We start from the raw sequence: 19,294 nt of genomic DNA, 5'->3' as shown, positions 1-19,294 counted from the left end.
GAACAAGGCACAGAATGAGGAAACCCCTTCCCTAAAGAGTAATCTGGCAGCACTGGGGACATGAAAGGGAGATGTTTAAGCTGCATGCCTCCAATGGATATATTACATTCAGAACGAGGCTGATGGGAAGTGGGCATTCCTGTATGTGCTGCAAATCAAAAAAGAAAAGAAGAAGGGTGGGAAAGCTGGTCCAATGCAGGTGCTTTTAAACTATTCTGAATCCCTTTGGCATGCCCATGGCAATGTCCCCTCCTTTCAGCTACCACTGCAGCAAATTCTGTACCAAAGAGCCTGCTTCCCTGCCTACATCTCCCCCTCTTCTTCTCTCCTGCATGGTGCACCGGGTTGCTGTCCACACCGCTGTCCTTGCCTTTGAACTTGACACACATAATTCAGCCTGGAATGTCAACTCAAGTAGCACACAGGTGCTACCTGAGCAATCCTGAATCCTCTGCTGCTCGCAGAGCGTCTGTCTGTGACTTTGACATTGCTAAAGGGTTACGGAGCCTGAGACGGGATTAGCATCCATCTGACATGCTGGTGTGCTGTAAACTGCACTGATGGGAACCGTCAAGCCAGGCCATCAATGGCTTCAAAGTGAACCCAATTAACCTCTGCACTCCCTTTATGCAGAGCGGTTGATCCCAAAGCTGATTGCCATGCTAATCGCAGTGTCCTCTGTACCATGATCAGCACTTTGCAGGGAGCTACAAGAGGGATTTCAGTCACTGACAGACCTGTAAGCTTGTTTTTATACATACCCTTCTATAATGTCCGATTTTAAGGGGAAACTTTTAAAGTGATTGTCTGAGTGGAACCCGTTAGCTTCTTTTTAGAATACATTTCCCACCTTGGAGGACATGGCTCAGAAGTATACTGTTTATACTGCCATTTCAATGTGGGAATTAAAATTATTTTTAATGGTCTCACTGGTTCTTGCAGCAGAAAAGAAATCTCCGTCTCTATACGGGCAATGTGTCGTCGTGGGAAACACAGTCCCAATGATTATGGCAATGATGGTAATCCCTCAGCAGGGTCCGTGCTAGCACTCACATTGTAAACCCTTCTAGGCAAAGTTTATGTTGGCTCTGGATTGAAATTTGGCCAGATAGTCATAGTGCAGGAGAAATGGGGCTGTCATTTTTGAGAGCTAGGTATGGAAAACGTTACATGCTGTTAACCAAACAGCCTTTCCTCCTCTGTTTTTGGATTATGTCACAAAGGTATGAAGTGCGGTTATCACATAGCCTGATTGCCAGGAAATGTTGTATCGGTAACCCACACGGCAGAGATTTGTTACACTTACGTTGTGGATAAACCGGATTTGTACTTTGTAAAATAAAACGTTCTAGAGCCAAATGCGGTCCAATGGTCAAAGCAGGGAACTAGGAGCCAGGACGGTCTCCAGCCATGCCTCTGAGATTATATGTGACCTCAGACAGCTGATCCTGTTCATGCAGATGTTCCCAGTGACAAAGTATGAAGACGAGACGACAAAAAACTTGTGCTAAATCTAAGCACAGTTGTCTCTGACTAGCAGGTAGCAAGCTATTCCAAGTTCTCCACGAGGCCTCAGCAGCTCCTTTTCACAAAGAAAGATAATATTGGTACTTCTTTAAGACCTGCAAATTCAGGGATTTGAAGAGAATTTTTTACGTTATGAGCAAAATGTGGGGCTGGAAAGACAGACAGCATGCTTCAAAATAGTACACCTCAAAATTGTGTTGAGACAATGGAAGTTATGGCTACAATATTGAAGTCACAAGGGGAAATACGTAACTGAAGGGAAGAGCCCTGGGGCAGTGGACGGTATTCATTTTCTCCATATTGAACTAATACTGGAGTGCTGCCATTCACAGTCGTTTATTGTGTCCTTCCTATTTATTGTTGTTCAGCTGGAAAAATTACCCTTCTGTGTTGGGAGATGAGAGAATATGGTATCTCGCCTCTCAGTAAATATAGCTTCCCTCCTGTGTCCTAGGAACATCCAGCCTTCACATGCAGAGATTTAGGATTTTTCAGGTATGCAATAGCAGTCTCTTCAGTAACAATAATTGTGTGTGTACATTAGTAACCGGTAGAGGCCTAACCATGTGGAGTAGTTGCGAATATTTGCAATGGTAGTGAGATGGGAGGCTAATTTCTTTTCTAATATTCATGGGTTGTGCAGAAATATATATGCATCTGTGTTCATTTTAGGTCATCGCTTATGATGTGATGCACTGTTCATTCTGAATATTGATTAGGGTTGAAAGCCAAACAAACAGAAAAGAAAAAGGCTGCAGACAACATGCCTGTCACTCTGCTTGGAGATGATGAGGTTCCGACGAAAGATGGCTAAAGGCAGACAATTATTACCATTCAGCAGGCAGAAAATGGCTAATGGCCAATTCCTGTTTGATTTTGGGTTGGATGACAGCAGTCTAGAGTGGCACAGAGATAGAGTTATGGCACGACACCAAATGCTCTTCATATCTATTTACTCTCATATATATTTTTAATCCTAGGCATTGTCCATTTCCTCTTTGATGAAAGCAGCCTATATGCATTCCATCCGATGGACTGTTTGGAATCCTGTGCTGGACTCGAGTTCCACGGACGTGATCTTACCACTGCAAGGAAGCGCCCAGCATAACCCCAGCCATGTGTTAGTTTACAAGATGCCCCCCACCAGCATGAGCTCTGCAGAGGTAAAAAGAAGCTCTTCTGAGCTCTCCTTTAGCGAAGGTGCATCAAAACCACCCTACAGGTTTTCAGTACACACACGGCACAGAGCATTCTTGTTGGTTTAAAAGCTTCGTACAAGAATCTTGCTAAGTAGCCCAAACCCAATGCCAACCAGCCACTGAGTGAACACACATGAGAAAAGGAGGAAGGATAATGCATCAGAAAATACACATTGCTCATTTATTTTGTCAGCTGTTTGGTGTTCATTATTTATATGACATTCATGCCAAGTGCTCTGTCATATACTTTATAAAATTATTTATTTTGGCAGTGTCTGGATTTTTGTGCTAGGTGACGTACATAAAAATAGCAGGTGATAGTCCTTGCTCTGAAGAGCTTACAGTTCACTCTATATGATCCTTCACTTCCCTAGGAGCTGTCCTTTAATACTAGAGAGGCCAAAGGGAAACCACCAATGTTTGGGTGGCTTAGTAAGGGTCTGTGATTAGTGATGCAGAACAAGCACCCATCTCTGAGAAAGATGCTTTCTGTACAGAATTCCATTATAACACTAAACTGGGTCCTTCACATTCACACACTAATGGGGAAAAGTCATGACACTGGATTCTATTCTGTATCTTAACTATAGATTGCGTAGAGAGTGAAGATATGTGTATGTTGCTTAAATTTTGTTAAACTTCACACAAAGTGTGGGGGCAAGGAGAGTTTGCAAACATGGTTGAGTGGTTTTGCTAGTCCATTCCATTGCACATACAGTCTTTTCCCAAGACTTTTTCTGGCTCTAACTGGAAAGCCTCAATGAAAATCTGTTCACCATGCATTTCATAAGAATTGGGAAAGGGTGCAAGCTTTTGACAAATATACTGTTCCCAGATGATTTTCTAGTTATAACCATAATCTGGCGGCCACTCTAGATTTATTAACCTCATTGAGAAGGCAGAAGGTGCTAAAGAAATTAGTCCTTTGGGTCAGTTTTTTTATCTCCCCTCATGTCTCTCATTTTAAGTCTTTCTCCTGCATTTGAGCCTTGGCAGTTTGAGAGATTAGGAACCAGATTCTGCTCTCAATTACAGCATGTAAATCCATAGTAGAGGCTGCTCCAGTTTTACAAAATAAAACAAATAAAGAATGAATGTTGTGTGCTGTGCAACACAGGCAGAACCATTCAGGCAAAACAGAAATGGAGAAATAATAGAAAAGAATTGAAATTAGCCAACACAGGGTGGGCCTTGGAAGGAAATGCCTGGTATGGGATCGGGTGCCTGGTTCCTGATAAGAATGAATCTATTACAGCTGGGGGTTGAGTGTATTTCATTATTGGCTGGTGGAAAGATTCACGAAAGAGAGCAAAGTAACTAAAATCTCCCCTTCTTTTGTCTCCTGAGCTAGAAGAGACTCATGCTAGTTGATGAAAAGGATATTTGAAGGCTATTTTACATTTAGAAAGGGTTTCTCTAAAAGGGAGTTTTAGATAGAGAAGATTTTGATCTGCTTTTAATACAAGAACACAGCAGTAGAACAGTCTAGTTATCAGAATCACACAGAAATATGCAGTGTGCCTTCTTGGGGTCCAAAGGGTTTTCAATCTAATGCAGTAATGGGGGAACTGCTGCTTGTTTTTGGTGGCTGCACTGACGTCAAGGACCATTTGGGGAATCCTGCTGTAGATTAATGAATTTGTTCCCCCAAAACTCTTGCCAAGATGTTGCTTCCTTCTGTTTTTATCCAAACCTATTTGCTAGAGTTCTTTCCTAGTGCTGGTCTGGTGTAAAGCCAAAGTTCATTCTTGATCTGGTGGACAGGTTTACAAATAGACCAATAAAAAGAAAAGGAGGACTTGTGGCACCTTAGAGACTAACACAGTTATTAGAGCATAAGCTTTTGTGAGCTACTGCTCACTTCATCGGATGCATTCAGTGGAAAATATAGTGGGTAGATTTTATATACACAGAGAACATGAAACAATGGGTGTTACCATACAGACTGTAACAAGAGTGATCAGGAAAGGTGAGCTATTACCAGCAGGAGAGCAGGGGGAGGGGCGGGACCTTTTGTAGTGATAATCAAGGTGGGCCATTTCCAGCAGTTTACAAGGACAGTAGGAGGGGAAATAAACAAGGGGAAATAGTTTTACTTTGTGTAATGACCCATCCACTCCATCTTTATGCAAGCCTAAGTTAATTGTATCCAGTTTGCAAATTAATTCCAATTCAGCAGTCTCTCATTGGAGTCTGTTTTTGAACAGACCAATGTGTGCGAAAAAACACACAGGCCACATTGTGATGCTTAATATGACCAGAAACTGAACTAACAAACTGTAACATAAAGCTCTTTCTTCCAGTCTGTAGGATCAGAGTTACAGTTCTGGTAATTAATCCATCCTACCTGAGCTTTGGAGGAAAATTTGATGATAATTTTGGAGTTTAGTGTCATTCCACAACCTTCGTGCCTCAAGGAAAATAACTTTCAGACTGAACCAAAGCTTTCTGGGAACCCCATTTAAAAAAAATTATCTGTTGGTAGTCCTGCTGCCATATGCCTTGCGTTACAATTTCTTATTCTAACTTTGTTGGCTGCTTGGCAGTAGAACTCCTTTGATTCCAGAGAGCGGGTATGGAGGATAGGCACAGAGCACAGTTTTTTCTAAATCTGTTTAAATTTCAGGTGAAGCAGGTTGAGTCTGGCACAGTCCAGTTCCAGTTTTCCACTGATTCGGAGGAACATCTTGGGACTTCTACAAATTCCTTAAGTAACACCAGAGAAGAGCCGCGATGCTCAGCGAAGCCGTCCACACCATTTCTGAGTGAGTATTTTCCAGATTGGTGACTTGTAAAGCACATTGCCTGGCTTCAATCTCTGCTCAAAAAAACCCAAACACTGAACACACAATACAGAAGGCATAGAATGCACCAGCTACGGTCGTGACTGAAGTTTATTTTAATTTGAATTGGTTAGTGGGATTCTCACTCCCTATGCTGCTTTTAAGCTTGCAAAATTCAACTGTGACAGCATAGAACTTGGCAACATATTGTCTGTGAGACCCCGGTACAGTGTAGGAGTTGGTTCACTGCTACCCATTGCCTGGAACAAGAGCTGTGCAAGGCCCTGGGGCGGAGAGAAAAGGAAACATTTTTTACTTAACACATGACTGGCCTGTGGAACTCACTGCTACAAGATATCTTTGAGGCCAAAAGCTGAGGAGGATTTTAAAAAGGACTGGACATTTTAATGGACAATATGAACATCCACAGTAGGATAAAACTATGTAGACAGGGTATAGCCCCACATGCTTCAAGGTATAAAACAACCACTGCCTGATGGGGATTAGGGAACAATAACCCCAATGGGCAGGTTATTCCAGGATGTGTCACCACAGGATCTCTGACACCTTCCTCTGAAGTGTCTGATCTGGCTACTGTCAAGGCAGGATACTGGACCAGGTGAACCATTGGGATCATCTGGTATGGCACATTCCTATGTTGTGTCAAAAGGGATGAGGTACAGAGACAAAGGACCAAATCTTTCCTGCCTAGATCCTGCCTGGTGATGAGAAGTTTGGGCAAAGTCTCTGTACCAGATCAACAAGCTCAAGGCCTGACCACCACTGTGCAAAGGACCTGAGCGTGTGTTGACCATTCCCAAGTTCTAGTCCCAGATGTGACACTACCTTTGGGTACATCACTTCCTCTCTGTACCTCAATTCTCCATCTTAAAATCGGGGATAATGATTCCATCCTTCCTTCCAGGGGAATTATGTGGCTAATTCATTGATGTTTGTAAAGTGATTGGAGAGCCTTCAATGAGAGGTGCTTTTATTGTGCAAAGTACTAAGACTTCACACTAAGTGTCTATGCCTGGGCTCGTGCACTGCAACCTGTCCGTCCCAGGGGAATAACCAGCCTGTCAATAGCATGAGGTTTTTGGGAATGTGGGCTGCTAAGGGACCGTTTCCTGTTGAACCTGGGAGAAGGAATTTGCAAGGCAGAAAGTCTCTGCAATAAAGTTTTCATCCCCAGTATCTTCAGGCCGGCCTGGGCTTTGGAGATGCGAACCCCTACAGCCTCATAGAGTGGCATTCCAACAACCACCTGAAATGTACCATTCTTGTATAACACTGTGATTTATTTCTTTAAACCCTAGACCCCCCGGATGGTTTGAGTAATTGATATAGACTGAATAAATAACCTCATTTAATTGTCCTTTATAAAATGTGAAAACACTACTTATTTAATCAGCATGTACCTCTGATGCCAGTGTATTCTGTTCTAGGGTCTAACTGAGAAAAAAAACATGTTGTTTAGTAGGGTAGGAGGAAACTTGTAGAATTCAAAACTTTGGGAAACCTTGCTGACTATATTTTTCATCATGTTTGCAAAACTAGGTCAGGTCTGTGAACCCTCTTTTCCTGTCATTTAAACACAGTAGTTTTCCCTCAAGCATGATTCAATTTAAAAAAGAAGGAAAGAAATCCAACCTTTTCCTAGATAAAGGGAAGGCTTTGCTGTACATTGGGAACAAAAGTTAATCTGACAGAAGTGGTAGCCTATGTATACTGTGTGTTCATGTGTGCAGCTAAAATATACTGTAGGGTGATGTTTTCAAAATCATTCAGCCCAGTTGCTCCCATTGAAGATGGTGGTAAAATTGCATTTGACTTCACTTGGAGTTAGGTCCAGGCTGAGTGCTTTTGAACCCTGGCCCCTCCAAGTTACTTTTTTTCTCCCACTGCTCTTCTTTTCCTCAGCAGGAAACAAACCCAATATGCTAGAGTTTGAGTTGAACTGGACTGGGTTCAAAATCAGGCAAAATGAGTATGCCCATTTATCCAGCATCTCTTTATATGGAACGATGTAATTGATAGTTTCACCGTGGGAGGTACTGTAAAAAAATGAGCAACTCATTGAAAGTCACTCCCCCCCTCTGCTGTTTTTAATCTTTCTCGATTTATCTATGGGTGCGCTAACCAGATTGCTCTCAACTTAACTGCCTGTTTAAACATCAGTGTGAGAGTTTATTTCCTTATTAATGTGGTGTTGTTTCTGAAGTCTATAGGACTATCTGTATTTGAGGAACTGCCAGAAAACGTCGTCTGTTAGTAAACGTTTTGCTGCATAAAGTGTCCGCTTTAACTAGTGAGTGCCGGTAGGTAGCCAGTTCTTGTCAGGGATGGTGGCCAGCCTCCCCTGGAAACAGAGGCATGTGTAGTACATACCAGGGAACCCATTTCAAGTCTCCAGGTGGATGCAGAGGAATAGACAGTGCAGTTTATTACACAGCTGCCGAGTAAAGTAAGAACATGCCTGTGTTTGAGAATCTCTCCTAGCCCTATGGAGTGGAGACCTCCTGGAGAGTTGTTTTTCTTCTCTGTCTTCTGGAGGCTCTGTTCAAAACAGAACGACATTTTCATGCTTTGGAACCTGTTGATGTGAGCAGGGGTTCAGAGCGGCCTCCCATGGAACGTTGATTGGGGCTCCACGAGTGTTTGTAGCACGTATGCTTTGAAACACTGTCTCCCGCAGAACGAACGCTCGCGGTTGAGCTCTCCTTGGGAACAGCACAGCCACACCTGCAGCATTTCCACTGTCCCACTGGGTGCGGAAGCGGGGGGTGTCAAATCACTGCTGCCTCACACATCACAATACAGGCGTCTGCTACTGAAGTATCATGAGAACGTAGTCTAGCAGATTCATCTGTTTGTACCTTATCATAGAAATACCTAGACTCTTCCTATCAAGCCTGACTCTGCTGAATGCATTTAGTTTGAACTTATTTTGTTATGCTCCCTCCAGAGCTTCCAGTTACAATCTTTCTCTGCATTCTCTCCCAAGCCTCAGTAAAAGACTTTAAACACAAAACAGCTTTTAAGTTACGACCGAAACCTTTTCTGTTTGAATATTTTGCAAACTGCTATGGGTCCTTTGGTAACCCTAATGATATTGTAGGTGTCGGCTTTAGTGATGCACTTTGACTTATAGATATGAATAATGCTCCATGTTTTGAAGTATTAAAGCAGGCTAAATGTGGGCTACGTTATGCATCATGAAATCCACTAGAGGGCAGTCGGACCATGGGTTTTGCCTTGTAAATATGCACTGACTCGTATTCTGCATTAGAACTTTCTGGCTTGTCACAGTTGGGTTGGTTTGTTTATTTGTTTAATAGGTTTTAAAACGGAAATCTTGAAAGGGCCAGTTGAAGCTTTTTAATAGTGGCGTTTCCTTGGGTATATTGAGTTAGGATTTCCTGGACATAATTGCAGGACTTTGCTTGAAGTGTCTTTTCATAAAGGCAATTGAGTTGGCATTAATCAATATAATTAAGTGGATTACAATGTGGAAAAAAGGAGAGGTAAATTCATCTGAACATGTATGGCCAGTGCCATATCTATAGGGAGCAAGGAGCCTGAGCTATCGTGCAGAATGTGAAATGACACTGGGCTACAGTGTTGAGCAAGAACATGCTGTAGCTAATAGTCTGTAAAAAAACAAAACAAAATGCCCACTATATTTGGAGGACCTCAGTGCCACAATAATAACACAGTGTGTAACCAAGTGAGAAACCCAGAGTGCAGATCCTGGGACATCTGCCTCTCTGTCTCTCTCTCCATGAGAGCACTGCGGAGGTGGCACAGTGAGCTTGTAAAGTCTTCACCGGTGCCGCTGTAGGTAATATTTTACTGACTGAGCAAAGTTGGCATAAACCAAATTTCCTCTTACCTAGACTAATGTTATGATGACTGATAATTGATTAAATCCCATCTAGTTGGCATTATTGGTGTTATTTATTTGTGTTGTGGGAGTGCCTAGGAGCCCCTGTCATGAACCCCACTGTGCTAGGTGCTGTACAAACACAGAACAAAAAGACTGTAAGATCTCTGAGGCAAGGGCTGTCTAAGTAAAGGGATGGTCCATTAAGGAAAGATGAGGTATTCACAGTTTCTACATGCATCTGCCTGGGGCTTACACAGGAGATCTCATGCATTGGTCATACTGCCTCCTTTTGGGGTGACCGTAGTTTGGTGTGGGTTATTTCACAAGACGTTACCCTGTGTGGCTGACAGACAACGTCCCCCCCACCCCCACCCCGACAGACCCTCACAATTAGCTGGGGAACCAGGAAGGGTTAGTGAGAATTCTTTCCTAGTTAGGAAAGAACCTCCTCACAGGAGAACCTGAGTTAGTTTACCACACACCAGGACAGCAAGCAGTCTTTGAGTGCAGTGCTCAGGTCTCTTCACTGAAGCCAGCGGCTCACCTGCCCCTTCTTTTCCATCATTTTAAGACAAGTATTCAGAAATCCTGCTGGCAGACTTTTAGCCAAGATAAATAACATTCCCAATCTATTGTAGATTCCATTGACTTCTCCATGGGACTGGGAAAGACCAGGTGTAATTTGTCTCAGCTGGGTATATCTGTCTGTCTGACACGCTGAACATGGATATGAAAAACTTGTAGGCACAACGCCTGGCAAGTAAGCTTAGGTTTGAAAACCTGCCAAGAGTCTTTAATAGAAACAATTCTAACTTCTGGTGTCTTAAGAAGAACATGAATCCTCCTGCCTGTTTCTTTCAAATTACTTGAATACAAATGCTATTGGCATTTATCGGACACTGGTTTATAGTTCCACAGCCCTAAAAATGCACCTGTCCACTGTTCTTGGTTTTACCCCCCATTTGAGCTATGAGCAAACCTAGTGCCTGGGTAGAATGATAAATCTTGTTCCACGTACACCAGGAACAAGTGTCAGGCAGTCTCCAGTAACTTCCTTGGAGAGTCTTGGTGCTGGAAGCCGCAGCCAATAGAATGAGCATAATGTGCATTTATCTAGAGTCTGCGCATTTAGACTATGAGCGTAATGTGCATTTATCCAGAGTCCCTTCTTCTGATGCTTGTCAGAATTCCACAGTTTGTCAATCCACCAGAATATACTCCCGAGTCCCTGTCCTTTCTATCTATGCACCTTGAGAGATCGCTTGACTTTTAAAGGAGACTAGTGCAGACCTTTGGAAAGCATTGACAGGTTATGCTTCCTTTGACAATGACATTTACTCTAAAGAACACTGTCAACATAGTGATTGCTTTGTGTCTTTCACAGCTAGTTTTTGATAATGTCAGTCGAGGCTCTAGTTTCCGCTCATTCAGCAAAAGCTCTAGCCCTAAAAGTAGCAGTAATAATAAAAAAAAACCCTTACAGCCTAATTCTGCAGTCCTTAAACCCCCATTGGGAGTTTTGCTTGATTACGAGCTGCCAAATTTGGCCCTTACATTTTATATTCTTCCTTTCACCTCTGAGCATCCCCCCAGTAATTGCCAGAATTAAGATTTATGCAAGAAATCTTTTGCCTGTCACTGAAATGCAGCCACTGCTGGGGTGGAGTGTGAAATCGAACAGCACATAGCATCCCAACACAACAGCCTGGGATGGCAAATGAAGAAACATCCTTTATCTAACAGAAAAGGGACGGCTTGAAGTATATGTCAGTCTGCATAACTTGTGGGGCTGTGTCTTGGAGATGAAGACAGACTTGTAACCCAAATTGCTGCCTCAGGGATATATCATGAAGAGACACCGGATCCAGTCCGAATCTCTGCAAGGACTGTTTACATCCTTACACTCCTCCTGCCTTTCTCCTCCAGCTCACTGCTTGTTAGGATGAAGTGTGTCATTTGACGGAAGGGGGTCTCTGGCTTAGAGACTTCTGTGCTTCAGGCAGCATCACAAGGCTTGTCAGCCCTTCCCCTCTCCCTGGCTTAGCTGTGTGTTCAGAACCCTCAGCCCACTGTGCTTTTCAATATAATTTGCTGAGAACCTTTTTATTTGGTCTCCTGATCTCTACTTAATTGCTTGCTGAATATGTCTATTTATGGACAGCAGTGAGATCTTGATTATATCTGTTCAGGGAGAGTGTTACCTACAGTTCAACACAGGAAGCTGGTTCTATTGCATGGTGGTTATGGGTCACAATTACCGGTAAGTTATTTCAAGACACATGTCTGGCTGCCTCTAAAACCGTTACCATCACTCCTACCCAGTTCCTTTCGTTGGTGTCATGTGCATGCCTCAGAGAACCGAATAGGAGATTGTTGCAAAAAGGCCTTAACTAAAAGCTGATCTCATTCCATCTATCCAGGTTCTTATGCCGTACCCATCCCTGTAAACGCTGATTGGTACTTGTATCCGAACAGAGCTGAGACAGTTATTCTGTTGCCTTTCTAGCAGTGCATTCCCCCATTCCTACACTCTTGCCTTGCGTGTGACTGGTTTGAGCGCTCTCTCTCCTGCCTGCTTTGATTTGGGGCTTTGAAGTGCTCACCTTCACCAGCTCTAAAGCGATGTCTGCACAGCCTCATTCAGTCAGGAAAAGTTATTTAGTGCCAGTCACATAACCAGAGTGCCCCTGGAGAACTTTCTGACCAACAAGCTGTTTCAAAATCTAATATGGAGCAACACGCAGGTTGTTTGATGAGACGTAGTTGCTGGTTAGCTGCATTTACATAAGGGGCAGACTATTCCTCTGTTTCACATGTATGTTTGCAACCAGATTCTGATCTCTGCTGTTTATCACTTGTGGCTGCCCATCTGCTATTTAGCATCTGACCCAGGATGTCTCTTTGCTGGGGCTCACCTTTAGTCTCTAGATTCTGCAGCCACAGGGAAGAACCTGCCTTGAAAATGGCTGCCGCAGTTTCTGTTCTGCCTGCTGCTATTGCAGATTCCCATTCCCTCCTGCCAGTGGCCAGATACGTTTGGGCTTATAGTTTTCTAATATAAAGAAAGATGTTTCTGGTATGGGGAGTGAAGAAGGATAAAGGGCCAACATGAGGAGGCTGTTGCTCCCATAGCAACTTCTGAGACCTGTTTGAAAAATTCCTAAACATATGTGGAGTCACTATAGTTAAAAACCAATCGTCTGGACTGATCAGAGTTTTCACACAAAGGAGCTTCTGCCATCTTAGAAACCCTGTGTGCTGTGGGGTCACGAGGAAGCTGTCATGCGGGGTCATGTGGAAGCTGTGTGTCCACTACCCTTTTAATGTCACAGTGCTGAACCCCCTTTCCTTCCAGACAGGTTCAGTTTTGGACCACAGTCTCCCAACCACAATATGCTGCAGAGCACATTCCTCCAGAATTTCATTCAGGTGATACTGTTGGGTACCCAGGAGAGAATAGATCCTTCCCACACTGGTTCTTTCAACAAAGAGACCATCTTTGGCTTGTGTCTCCGCTCCCTGCTTGGGCCCCGTTTCTATACCCTCATTGTGCAATCCAAAAACAACCCCAACACATTTCTCTGCATGAACAGCAGCAGGTTGCTAAGCAACAGCCTCATCACATTGGCCCTTCATCCTTCTTCGCTCACTACTTTTCAGGTTAATAAAAGATTCGTTTAGTTAAATATAGGCAGGTATATTTCTGCGTCCCGTAAATTCAGCAAACTCACTGTGCATATTTCATGTTAGTGGCTCTCATTAAATACATTATGCACACTGGCTTTTCCATCCTTCAGTAAACTCCTCCAGTTTGCACAGTTAACATTAAATTCCTATTAGCATTGATTGAAATGGAGGCAGCCTTACCCCAAAAGACCAGAGTCTCTGGGGCACCACAGCTATCCCGTCCATACCACACCTGTCTCCTCGATGTACAGAGGAGAAGGATTGCAGCTCAGCAGGTTTCCATCACCACCCAGTTTATTAGTATTCCCATCGCTGGTCCTAGTGTAACATTGCAACCCCAGCTTCCTGTCCCTAACTATGCCTGCAGAAACTCAGACACCCGTGCTGAAAGGAAAAAGTAAGGGAGATCATCGGAAGGTGTGAGAGACTTCAGTAATGCCCCAGAATTGTGCCATGTATTGTTGGCACATCAGTGATTGACCAGCACACGTGCATAGTAGAAAGAGCTGCAAGATTCAAACCCTGCCTGCCACTCCTGGGTGTCTTTGGATAGGCTTCCTATGTCTGCAACAGTCTGCTTTCTTATTGCGTAGCAAGACAGTAATGCTACCCTGTGAATTCTTGGGACCACTAAAACTAACTTTCCACGTGGAACATGACATCTTCAAGACCATAAGCCTTTAGTGAAAGCTCAGGGTGGCCTCTCTGGAATGAGTTAATGTCTCTGTCTACTTCCTAGCACTCTTTTCCAATCCCTAGTTCAGACCTCCACCAAATTAGCAATAGCTGCCCTGCTTGTTGGCCATGTGAGCAGACAGAACAAGGGTTTGTAGAGCCAAAAAGATGGAGCCTGGAGACCTGGTCTCGGCAGGACGCACAGGGTCTGGGTGGCGGCAGGGAAGCTTGCACCATTGCTGTTCCTGTTCTGGGGATCTGAGACTTCATTCCTCAGGGTTGTCAAAAAAAAAAAAAGCCTCAAATTCATAGAATCATAGAATATCAGGATTGGAAGGGACCTCAGGAGGTCATCTAGTCCAACCCCCTGCTCAAAGCAGGGCCGTTGGCTATTTTTTTTGTTTGTTTTTGTTAACTCTGACAGAAACCCTTTTGTTTGTTTGTTCACTGTGTTTGTTCGCTGGCGACTGCGACACGCTATTCTCCTCCTTTGATGTGAACCTCATCAGGAAGCACGTCCCACCCCGCCACGGCTCATCCTGTGTCCCGGGCTAGAGCACATGCTAGGTTCAGTGGGAGCCGGTTCCAGCACGGCCAGGACTTGGCTGCGCCTCTCGGCTCGTCGGTACTGAGCTGCCTGTGCGGCTCTCAGCAGTGTCCTCAGGCCGCCGGCCCAGTCCGGTCCCGGTTTGATTCTAACGATGGAGCTGACCTGGCTGTCTTCTCTTAGGGTGATTTATGCAAAAATGCCTTTGTACTTGTGCTGGTCTGGCCCAGACTTGCGCGCTGGGGACACTGTTCCTGCAGCACAGCTCCCTTTGTAGGCTTAGAAAGAGCGCCAGATAGACGCAGTCACAAGCACCTTGTTCAAGGAGCTTTCTAGAACGTTGTGAGGACTGTTCCAGGCAGGAAGAGGAACAGATTTCCAGGTACAGAATGCAGAACCCCAGCGTACCTTTGCAGAGAAGCAGGGACTCGGTGGGACTCAATTATTAGAACTTCCCTGCAGGCTGTAGCGGAGCCGTACACCGGTGGCAGGAGCGCACAGGTCGCTTGCGTGCACAGCTACATGCTGTACCTGCCTTGGAGGAAAGAGCGGATTCGCTCCACGCAAGCTGCCAGCCGGGCACCTTGCACAAGCAGAGTTCAGTTTTGTTTCTTTCTAAACCTTAGTCCAATTTCAGGAGGGGAATCCAGACAGGAGAACTCAGCTAAGTCTCAGCTGAAAAGCAGCGTTCCTTTAGCTGCCCAAGGCGGTGAATGGCAGACACACCATCCCTCTCCACCCAACCCAGGCGCAGAAGGCAGTGTGCTGTGACCATCCAAAAGGAGGGACACGGAAATCATTCATGAAGGAAACTCAAAATGCTTTGAGATTCCTGCCGTCAGTGTTAATAACCCCAATGGTGCTTTCAGTCTCATGAGACGGCGACCCAATTGCGGGTGTCATTAATTTTCAACAGTAACATTAAGGGGACACCATCTTTGTGTGGCCCGAGATAACTTTGGTACTAAAATGAAATGAGGGACATTGGAGAAATATGGATCTCACACACACACGCGCACGTATGCAGGCATGGATGCTCTCACACACGGAAAATTGAAAGAACTAAGTCCATTTGTAACTTTAAAATTAACCCTTTTGGCTCCTGATTTCTCTGCCAAGGGCAAGCTGGCTTCAAAGCTGTCTGGTTTGTTATGTGACCAAGTGTTAGAAAAGCTGAATGAAAAATCTTAATTATTTTGCTGACAGCTACACTCAGTGAGTGGACACTGGCTGTGGAGTAATAGAATGTCGGGAAAAATTAATCTCTAGACAGGTCGGGACATTTGCGAAGTTGGCAATCTGATTTTACTGTTGTCTCAAGCAATCTTTCCAGATGGACACTAGTTTTTAGTATCAGTTGGAAGGCAGTAGTGTACTCCAGCCTCTGACTCCTGTGTTATATTTAATAAACAGTTGGAAACTATCTTATGGTAAATTCTTCTAGGATATTTCTCCTAAAGAGCGACTAATGCCTCCTGGAGAACTTTAAAAAGCCTAGGCTACAAGCAAGCAGAATTGCTTTTAAACAGACTTTTTTCAGATGTCTTTGGATTTTATAACCCGGCACATTTGCATGGAAACAGAGTTAGTGTAAGGCAATAGAAATCTGGACTTTGTATTTTAATTATTGTCCCAATATAAAGTTTTTCAGAGTTTTTTGGGAGGTATCAACATTTTTAAAATCAATTAATCTTGAGTAGAAATATATCTGACATTGTCAATGTTCTGTAATGGTTTTAAACTAAAAGATCAGGGCAAAGCCTAATAATTTCTAAAATGACACTGAACCCTGTGTTCAGTGATGGGAGAGCTCACTCAGTCAAGCTGCTTTAAACTGAGTTGATTTATTGACCAAGAGTGCAACAGAAGCTGACAGAACCTTTCCTCAGCGGGTGTGGGGATTGGCACCTTACAGGCTTCAAAGGGGTGTGTATGGTGTGGGGGGGGGCAAAAGGGGGGAACAGCAAGATGCCAAAAAATGGGGCTAGGCAATAAGAATGACTTGGGATTTGTTGTGTTGTGTGTATATGTGTAGAGAAATGGTGTTTTCTAGGGGTGTTTTTTTAACCTTGCGCCACCTCAGCTTCCTCTCCTGTGAAGTTTAATTGTGACTCTCCGCATGCCTGTGAAGTGAGTAGTTAGCCCTTAACAATAACTCGATGCATGTTTCAATGGGAGTTGGGTGCTAGATTCCTTTGAAAAGTCCGGCCTCATTGAGTTGGGATGTTGGACGCAGGTGAACAAAACATAACATGTGCTCCCTCCCTTCACTGTCTATTGTTTCAGTTTTTAGGCTGTCGTAAGGAGGGGGAGTTTTTTAGCTGCTGAGGAGCGAGGCTGTGCTCTGTAATGCTGCCCAGAGCAACCAAGTGCAGGGAGACAACAGTGGTTCTGGCCGCATGTGAGGGGACGTGCTGAGCATCCAGAGGGTGGACAGACCCGCTTGAACAAATGTAGGCTTGCTCGAGAAGGGCCTTTTAGGGTTATTTATAAAAGGCCTGCCCCCTTCCCTTTATTTTTAAGCGCACCTAGAAATCCCCTTCAGTGTTCATGTTGGACAGAAGCTGGAAGATAGTGCAGTGATGGCGATTATTTGGGGCAGCACCTGGGGCTGTTTTTCTGATGTAAGTGCAGTAATGTTGGATCACATTGTAGAGCAGCAGGCAGATGGGAGACCACACTACACAAACAGACTTCTGAACAGAATCCACCAATCAGCTCCCATCAGTCTCCAACCCCTGCCAAAAGCCCAAAGGCACGTTAAAGCTTTCAGTGGAGTTTTTTTTTATCCCACATTGTTCCTTATAAAAAGTAACAGCTTCTGATAGCAGCAATCCCCATTCTCCCTAAACTCTGCAGTAGAATAACCAACAGAGACATCCTTAAGGTGCCTCCTTGCCTTGGGCTTAAAAGACACAACTCTTATTGTCAGGGGGCATCTTGTAGGGGAGCCGCCAGCAGTGGGAATTATTGCATAAGTAAAACAGACACTGTGTGATCTGATGTGCTACCTAAAGGGCTACCCAGTCATTCAAACACTCCAGACTAAAGTGCACTTAGATGCTGATTCCTGCCCCTGGAATTACCCGCCTTTCCTCTTTGAATGGATAAAGGGGACATCTTCATCTGGAAGAGCTAGAGCCATGGGGTTGCCTATTTTGGCCAATAGGACGGCTGCTATATCATCCCATTTATTAAAAGGGACACAAGAGTTAATTCGATTCTGGGATGCGTCCAATGGATTAATTCTCCAGCAGTGCCTTCGAGGTGTCTCCTGGCTGCAGACCCTGCGTATTCTCTGTAATCAGAACTGACTCTTGTTTTACCTATTTAGAAGTTGATAGTAATTATAAGTGCACAGCAGGACTTGGTACAATCTGTTAGGTCAGATCCGTGTTAAAGATAATCACTCATGCAGCATGTTCTTCTCTTACAGCGTGAATCACTTTTTTTCTCGCTATTCTTGGAAAAGGACTGAGCAGATGTTGCACAGAAGCTTTGAAGTGCTCAAAAAATACTGTGATTTTGCATGAAACAGTTTAAAGCGAGTAGCTGCGAAAGAGGCTGTATGCAAAAGATAATTCCGCGTCCCAAGCTGGTGCAAAGGCCATTTTATTCTGGTCTTTTTTTACCTCATTGGAGGTTTTCTCTCCCTCTGAGGCTGGCATCGGGACTTCATGGCCAAAGAAACTTGGATAGACCTCCTGTCAGTCCGGTTGCTTGTTGTGCCACAAACTGATGTCTTTTACTCCTTACATAATAGGAAGAAACTACATGGGCATGCTGAGGTCCTACATATACACAACACTACAGGGCCCAGCTAAACACCTGCTGCTCTGGTTGTGTCCTGGTGGTTTCTAAAACATAGAACACAGTGAGAACCACAAGAGGGATCACAAACTATTTAAAGGGATGATACCTAGTTCCTATCTACCACACCAACCCTGCTGTTCTTGGCAGCAGCAGTCCGAATTCTGAGATCAAACGGAAATCTTGCCTTTGCCATTGCTAGAGGCAGGCAAACAGGCTTGGGAGAATGGAGAACTGACACGGGGCTCTCTCTCACTTGCACTGAGTGGTTGACATTCTTTCCATTTTTTGGTGTTTCTACCCCTCCTGATACCCGTGTATGGTAGAAGTTGCAAAATGCTTCACGTGGGGCTCTTCCTGTGGCATGTACAAGGCATCCGAGAGCAGACGGAGTAGAAATCCCTCCAGGAGGCCTGGTCTCCTGAGATTTGCAAGGCGGTTCGGCAAACCTAATAGGATGGGATACTTCAGATAGGATCTGGGACAACAGCGGAATGTTCGGATGCTTACGTCGTGTTTTTAAAGGGACAGGCCCGTATTTAAACCATCCTTCAAATGTCCCGACTTTTTCTTAAAAGCGGGCAAATTGTCCCGTATTTTCAGACTCCCTCCTTCCCCCACATCAGTACTGGCAGGTCCTGCTGCTGGCTGGATGCCTGCTCACCAGCCACTCGCCCACCAGTGGTGAGTGGGGGGTGAGGGGCGTCCAGTGGGCAGCAATGGGGTACGTGGGCAAGGCTGGTGGCGGGGCAAAGATGCAGCGTGCGGGGCCGGCCGCTCTCCCTGCTGGTCCTTCAGTGCAGCCCCTGCTGCGTGCCGGCTCTTGGCCAGCAGGGCCCAGCCTCCCATCCCATTACCGGCCGGTACTGGCTGCACGCTGCGCGGGTTGGTGAGTGCGGGCAGGCGGCAGCGGTTGTGTCAGCCCTTTATGTGCCTCCGCTCTTGCTGTCCTCTCCCTGCTTTGCCCCTTCGCCCCCCGCTGCTCCTCCATATCCTCCCCAGTGGGGCACGTCCTGCTCCCAGCGCTGTGTGGAGACCCAGCCCCTGGTCAGAGCGCTCAGCTCACCAGCAGCCTGGCTGTCAGGCCCCTTCCTTCCCCCACCGCCTCTGGCTGGGCTGGCGCCCCGGGAAAGCCCAAGACCCTCCAGCCTGGGGTGCTGGCCAGGAGGAGCCGAGC

The 19,294-nt window shown here is 45.0% G+C and overlaps 1 protein-coding gene across 5 annotated transcripts in view; it reads left to right on the top strand.

Annotated features, from left to right (window-relative positions):
• NPHP4 (nephrocystin 4) overlaps window positions 1–19,294 on the top strand; it is a 100,527-nt gene that overhangs the window by 44,845 nt on the left and 36,388 nt on the right. For all 5 annotated transcript variants that reach the window (XM_084652086.1, XM_084652085.1, XM_084652082.1 and 2 more), the window contains exons 11-12: window positions 2,508–2,690; window positions 5,353–5,491. In XM_084652086.1, coding sequence (XP_084508212.1) covers window positions 2,508–2,690; window positions 5,353–5,491 — 322 coding nt within the window. The remainder of the gene's footprint in view (window positions 1–2,507; window positions 2,691–5,352; window positions 5,492–19,294) is intronic.

The sequence above is a fragment of the Lepidochelys olivacea genome (genome assembly GCF_965140295.1).
Source record: "Lepidochelys olivacea isolate rLepOli2 genome assembly, chromosome: 18".
In the NCBI taxonomy this organism is placed as follows: Eukaryota; Metazoa; Chordata; order Testudines; family Cheloniidae; genus Lepidochelys; species Lepidochelys olivacea.
Note: the sequence above shows the minus strand (reverse complement) of the source record. Positions and strands in the feature narration are given on the sequence as shown.